Source organism: Asparagus officinalis, chromosome 6, assembly GCF_001876935.1.
Source record: "Asparagus officinalis chromosome 6, Aspof.V1, whole genome shotgun sequence".
NCBI classification, from domain to species: Eukaryota; Viridiplantae; Streptophyta; class Magnoliopsida; order Asparagales; family Asparagaceae; genus Asparagus; species Asparagus officinalis.
The window spans coordinates 3,707,210-3,714,094 of NC_033799.1; the positions used below are offsets into that span (position 1 = coordinate 3,707,210).

At 39.3% G+C, this 6,885-nt stretch overlaps 2 protein-coding genes across 2 annotated transcripts; both read right to left on the bottom strand.

The window, feature by feature from the left end:
• Positions 48-1,659, bottom strand: LOC109845482 (peroxidase 27-like). The gene is made up of 4 exons (XM_020414729.1): positions 1,434-1,659; positions 954-1,142; positions 707-872; positions 48-629 (listed from the first exon to the last, which is right to left on the bottom strand). Exons 1-4 carry the CDS (start codon positions 1,650-1,652, stop codon positions 226-228), a joined length of 978 nt encoding a protein of 325 aa, XP_020270318.1. The 5' UTR covers positions 1,653-1,659; the 3' UTR covers positions 48-225.
• Positions 3,807-5,312, bottom strand: LOC109845147 (peroxidase 1-like). The gene is made up of 4 exons (XM_020414360.1): positions 5,094-5,312; positions 4,554-4,742; positions 4,304-4,469; positions 3,807-4,210 (listed from the first exon to the last, which is right to left on the bottom strand). The coding sequence occupies exons 1-4, from the start codon at positions 5,310-5,312 to the stop codon at positions 3,807-3,809; spliced, it is 978 nt and encodes a 325-aa protein (XP_020269949.1).

The following is a 6,885-nucleotide window of genomic DNA, read 5'->3' on the forward strand; positions in this document are numbered from 1 at the left end:
TACCCCAATCATATCCTTGATCTCACGTACATATTACAAAACAGGCTTCTTCATTCATATTATAAATGAGTACAATACAGATAATTAACAAATACAAAATTACGAAAGAAAGCCTAATCAAACATTGAGAAGCTCTCTCTTTACCGTTAAAAACAAACCCAGCCTCAATTAATGCTATTACAAAAGATCACCCCCGATGAAAAGTGCATACAGAGATCATACGTATTAGTTCACAAGTGTACACGTCTTCCTTATCTCACCCTGGGTGCCTGTAAGAACTTCAATGTTCCCCATATTCACCATTGAAACCCCAAACTCCTTGAAAAACTCCGCCTGATTATTTGCAAGGCGCATGACCAATGCAAACGCCGCTGGATTTGAGCGGAGACTACCATCGGATGTGAAGAGAGACCTCCTCTTTGCTATAAGCTTGTAATAGCTCGAATCGAACGTCTTAAAGCTCCCGGGGTCCATTTCTACCAAGGTGTTCACGTCATTCGGCTTGCATTTGCTCTTCAGCTTCGGCACATACTCGCTGTCAATACTTGGATCAGTGTCACCTTTTCCAGTGAAGTTGTAGAGTCGGTTTGAGAATGCTGAGCAGTGTGAGGTACCGATAGTGTGACCGCCTAGTTAATAGAGGAATCCTATTCTCGGTCAGTATGCACATGCGAAATATGTCCTAAGTTTAGAAGCCGATATGTACCTGATAGGACAACGAGATCTTTGACGCTCAGCCCCTTGGATGAAAACATAGTGACCAGTTGTTGGAAGTTGAAGATACTGGGTGGTAAGTTTCCTAGGGTATCACGGATATCAGATCGGTTTCCATCTCTCCGCCCTGTGGGTATATTGTAATATGGTCCTTTCGCCTGCGAAATAGATAACAAAGTTTTCGATAAAACATGTTCTTGAAAAATTAGTTCTTGAGAACATGCCGAAAGATATCTCACCAGACGAACTACATCTCTGGCAACTAGGGCCACAACGTCCGCACACGATACAATCCCAGGGCAAGCCTGTTCTAACCTTGCTTTGACGCGATCAATTGTGCTATAGCCCCTTAGGCTAAGGTTCGGCGGTGAATCCTTTTCCGCAGGGACGCTCCCTGTTCTGTTTAGTAGGAGCGACGCATCACATCCCTACACATAATAAAACTCATTCTTATATCAAACAGTGGCAGACCAAGGATTTTGTGCCATACGACTTATCATGACCGTCTGGATTCTACATGACAATCTTATTCTGGATGGGGTCCTAAGTAGTAAACACAAGTAAAGCTGTAAAAGTAAATAGAAATATCTATAAAGTATATATAAAGTAGGCAACCTGGTGCCGTCGTGTGACATCATACGACACTCCATCAATGTCAAATGTATGTTGAAAAACTAATATCAAGGAATATAGAACATATATAATGTCAAGGATATTACCTTTACGAAGCAATCATGGAAATGCATCCTGAGCAATGGGCCTGCGAGGCTTGGGGCAACCGACATAACCTCTGTCATCTCCTCGTATATGATGGCTTCGGCTTGGGGGCAGGTTTTCTCATAGAACCCTACCTTCAAGCCCTGAGCAGTGGCCATGACTGATAAAACAAATACAAGGGGTAGAGGGAGGAGGAGCTTGAAAAGAGACCTAGAGGCCATATTTGATGTACAGGAATCACTTAGTGAATGCTTAGATGGTTGAGTTGGTGAATGTCTTTATATCATGTGTTTATATAGGGTGAGGGTTTGAGCTTAAAGGCTGGCATTTGCATGTAAGATATTGTTTTTTGGCCTATTCATTATGCAAGTTGGATCATGACAAAGGAGTTGACCATAGATTAAAGCAGTTAATTAGCATAATACAGGCTATACAGCAAATGACAGTGAATATAATGGTACTTATGCCATGTGGTAAGCTCAGTTTAAGCCATTGTTGTAGCATGAACTTCACAAATTAAGTTGGAACTATGATTAGTGGTATAAGGATTAATATATAAATGTGACTTCACTACAAACTGCAGCTTGGTCAAGCACGAGCTATAATTTAAGCAATTGTCAATGGATTAAAGGCCCGTTGTAGCTTATGAGACAATGAGACATGTTTAATCTTTGTTACGGGATAAATACGCGTCGAGTATAATTTTGGGTTTTCTAAATTTGGTTGCTGCTCACCAAATTGAAGGATTGGAGGACTCAAGCAATTCACATGCTCAACAGAATTCTCACAACTCAAATTTTATCAGTGTCCCTCCCTCCCTCATGGTGGATTACAACTTTATCTATAGAAAAGGAATGCTAATTAAATCTGGAAACCGTCCTAATATAAAGAATAACAAAGACAAAATCTCCAACAAAGTAAATCTCAGAAGTCCTAAATCAAATCCTTAGGAAATCTTGCCTAGAAATAGAGATTACGCACATCAAATATTACTAAAATAAAAAAAGATTATAGTAAATCTAAAACTTTTTAATCTCAAGCGTTGATTATTTAGTAGGCGGTTATGATACAATCTAAATCTAACACTTACTATACCCCCGTGTATTGCACTCATTCCTAATTTGCACTAAAAGAAAAAAATCATAACCATCAACTAGATAATCAATGACTGTGATTATGTAGTGGTCCCTCCACTATTTTTTTGTAGTGGAGAGGATCCGAATCCCACGATCGTCATGCATCAAAATGCAACAATGGTCATGCTCGTTCTGTAATTTAAACAATTGTCGACAGACAAAAAGCTTGGTATGACTTATGAGGTAATGTGATATTTAATCTTTGTCACATGTTGGCCGGGTTTTCTAAATTTAGTTGCTAATCCACCAAATTAGAGAAGGATCAGAGGCCTCGAGAAATATGTACAGTCCGATAGAAGATAAACTTCGCAGCTTTATTCGTTGATATAACACTTCTGACAATTAAAATACATTTAATTGAGAAAAGCCATGGAGGATTTCATATAACTATGAAATGTGGTTTTTTGTGTGCAATAGGTCCCGTAGTCTGAAAACATGGTTTTTGTGCAGTAATAGTTTCAAATATTTAAGCTGTGCAGTAATAGTTTCAAACTTACGCCATGTGCTAAGCTCATTTTAAGCCATTGTTTTAGTATAGAATGCCAACAATATGCTCTTATGCAAACGAGCTCTAACCAAGTAAGTTTATTAGCCTTTTTTTTCCCTCTCTCTTTTTGGAGAGGAACCTTGTTTAGTACCAGCTAAGAAAATTCTGGGACCTCGGTTTTTGAATAGCGTGACGCAAGCCTAATTATTAGAAATTGGGGATAGACATGTTAGAAGCACGGATCTAACCTTGGCCTTGTGAGCCAAGATCTCAAGCCCCAGCCACTAAGCCGCTTGTGGGGGATTAGGTTCTGTAATATACTTGTAGAAGTGTTAAGCTGAGATTGATAGGTATCTCCCTCCTTCGATACTGAACTAAACATAAAAGTCACTTATAATGCAACTCTTTTACCAATGAATTACAAAAACACCTTAAGGTTGAATGCACAAAGAAGGGTGGGGGGGTTCAATCACATCCTTGGTTTCACATACTTTTCTGAAACAGACTTATTCATTCACATTACAAATACAATACAAACAATTAATTATTACAGTAAAAAATTACAAAAGAAGATGTAGCCACACATTGAGAAGCTCTCTTATGGCTCAAGCAAAACTCTCCTGCTTCACCCCCACCACCCCCAACCCCAAACCAAAAACAAAAACAACCCGAACACACGGATGGTGGGGGGGGGGGGGGGGGATAACTAATCTTCCAATAAAAAGTTCAGTATGGTTCAAGCTTGCAGCACACTAATTCACGAGCGCACATTTCTTCCTTATCTCACCCTGATTACCTGTAAGAACTTCAATGTTCCCCATCTTCACCATTGAAATGCCGAACTCCTTGAAAAACTCCGCCTGGTTGTTAGCAAGGCGCATAACCAAAGCCAACGCCGCAGGATTTGAGCGCATAGTGTCATCTGTCGTGAACAACGACCTCCTCTTTGCTACGAGCTTGTAGTAGCTCGAGTCAAACGTCTTGAAGCTCCCAGGGTCCATTTCTACCAACGTGGTCAAGTCATTTGGCTTGCATTTGCTCTTCAGCTTCGGTACGTACTCGCTATCGATACTTGGATCGGTATCGCCTTTACCAGTGAAGTTGTAGAGTCGGTTTGAGAACGCAGAGCAGAATGAGGTGCCGATAGTGTGACCACCTAGTTATTAAACGAGTCACTCATTTAATTTTTATAAATCCATATGTCACATGTAAAATATTTTCTAAAGTTTATAAATTAACCGATACGTACCTGACAGAACAACAAGATCTTTGACGCTCAGGCCCTTAGCAGAAAATAAACCGACTAGCTGTTGGAAGTTGAAGGTCGGAGGTGCCAGGTTTCCTAGGGTATCGAGGATCACAGACCGGTTTCCATCTCTTCGGCCTGTGGGTAAATTATAATATGGTCCTTTCGACTGCAAAAATAAATAATGAAAAAGTTTTAATGAACCAATTTCTAAAAAAAAATGTTCTTGATAAAATGGATGAAAATATCTTACCAGACGTACTACATCTCTGGCAACTATAGCTATTACATCTGCACACGACACAATCCCAGGGCAAGCCTTTTCTAGCCTAGCCTTGACGCGATCAATGGTGCCGAAGCCCCTTAGGCTAAGATTCGGCGGTGAAGCCTTCTCTGGAGGGACGCTTCCTGTGCTGTTTAGTAGTATCGAGGCATCGCATCCCTACGCATAATGCAAACCATTCTTATATCAAACAGTGGCATATCCAGGATTTTGTCTCGCTGCATTCCTCGTAGGATTTATCATGATATATAGTCTTAGGAATCTATATATGTTGGTAACTTTACTATTTTATCCTTCTTAACTAGTGGTGTCCTACCTTAAAACTAATGGTGATGCGAGTAGTAAATACAAGAAAAAGTAAAAATATTTATAAAGTAGTTATAAGATAGGCAATCTAGCGGTGTCCTGTAACAATCACCGGACAATATGTAGATCCGCCACTGATCTCAAATATACGTAGAGAAAATAATACCGACAGAATGTAGAAGACAAATTCCTCGTGACTATTACATTTACGAAGCAATCGTGGAAATGCATCCTGAGCAGTGGGCCTGCGAGGGTTGGAGCAACCGACATGACCTTCGCCATCTCGTCATACACGATGGCTTCGGCTTGAGGGCAAGTTTTCTCATAAAACCCTATCTTCAAGCCTTGGGCATTGGCGACAATTGAGAGGGCGAATGCTACGGATAGAGGGAGAAGGAGCTTGAAAAGAGACTTGGAGTCCATATAATACTTGAGATGTAGAATATGTTCTACTTAGTGAATGCTTTGATTCAATGCTTGAGTTGGTGATCAATGGCTTTAGCATATTTATAACAGAGCGAGGGTGTGAGCTTATAAGGAGCTTAAGGGCTGGCATTCGTACGGAAGAGATTGTTTTGGCTTGTTCTTTCTGCAAGCTTGGTTAAGATGAAGGAGTTTGACTTTATGTGGGTGTATATTAAAGCAGTTGGATTAGCATAATATATACAGCAAATGGAAGTGAATGTAATGCTACTGTATGCCCATGTGGTAAGCTCATCATAAACCTTGCTTTTAATTAAGCTTCCAAATTTAAGTTAAATGATTGGTGGTATATGGATTAATAAAAGTGAGCTGGATATAAAATGCAACCATGGTCATGCTCATTCTGCAACTTGAGCAATTGTCAACGGATAAAAAGCCTGTTAACTTACATGAGGGAATGTTATCTGTTTGTTCTCTGTTACAAGACAAAAATTTGTCAAACATAATTGCTGAGTTTCTTTTTTTTTTAAAAATCCTCGCGCCAAATTAAAGGATTAGAGGAGTCAACAAATACATACAATCCATGGAAGATAAACTTTGTAGTTTTATCGTCGACTTAACGATTAACTTTGTAGTTTTATTCATCGATTCTTCAGGCCTTGCTGGGGACCTGCAATGAAGTTCCGGTTAAAAAAATAAAATAAAAAGTTCATCGATGTAACATCTGAAATTTCATTTTTTTTGTTTCCCCTTCCCATGTGAGGAAAGACATGTAGGATTTCATGTTAACTATGGAATTTGGGTTTATTTCTAATAGGTCCCAGAATGTACTACTATATGTATGCCATGTGCTAAGCTCAATTTAAGCCATGGTTTTAGTACGGAATGTCACAAATTAAGTAGGGGTTGCACAGAACATGGCTTATTAAAGTTGATTGGCTACAAACTGCAACCATGGCCATCCTTCTGTAATTTTAAGCCACTGCCGACGCGGTTTAAGCTCTGTCACAGGGAAGAAGAATTAGTCAAATATAGTTGTTCAGTTGTTTAAATTTGTTCGTTCCTCACCAAATTAGTGGACTAGAGGAATCAACTTGTGAATTTCAATTGGACTTTAAAAAAAAAAAGAAGTACTTGGTTAAAGCTGTTCAATTTTCTGAGATATAAGCCTGCACACTGAAAATTCCAGTTGTTAAAGCTGTTCAGTTTTCTGAGATGATGAGAGCAATTGACTTTCGTTTGCTTCCTTCCTCTCCTCGGTTATGTACAGTTGGATATCGCAGTCTGACAAGAGGAGGATGTGCTGTCAATGTCATCCATCTCTGAGGACTTCGCATCTTCGAATGTGGCAGCACAATTTCATTTTTTTTTAAATTTATGTTAATGGGTATGAGCACATAATTTTCTTACCTGCTTCTTTTATAAGAATTTCATATCCTTCTGTGAGTTGTAGAGTAACATTGGTGTCCATGTGCAAAATGTAGATATTGACACTTTCAAGTTTCAATAGAGATGCTAAGCTTAGATTGATACGTACGCATCTCTCTCCGTTGATATTGTACTTCTATTTGTG

Coding starts and splice junctions, on each gene's coding strand:
- LOC109845482 (XM_020414729.1), bottom strand. CDS start 1,652: ATGGCCTCTAGGTCTCTTTTCAAGCTCCTCCTCCCTCTACCCCTTGTA. Junction 873..953: donor CCAGAGATGTAGTTCGTCTG/GTGAGATATCTT, acceptor TCTATTTCGCAG/GCGAAAGGACCATATTACAA. Junction 630..706: donor AGATCTCGTTGTCCTATCAG/GTACATATCGGC, acceptor TCTATTAACTAG/GCGGTCACACTATCGGTACC.
- LOC109845147 (XM_020414360.1), bottom strand. CDS start 5,312: ATGGACTCCAAGTCTCTTTTCAAGCTCCTTCTCCCTCTATCCGTAGCA. Junction 4,743..5,093: donor TCCACGATTGCTTCGTAAAT/GTAATAGTCACG, acceptor CATTATGCGTAG/GGATGCGATGCCTCGATACT. Junction 4,211..4,303: donor AGATCTTGTTGTTCTGTCAG/GTACGTATCGGT, acceptor TTTAATAACTAG/GTGGTCACACTATCGGCACC.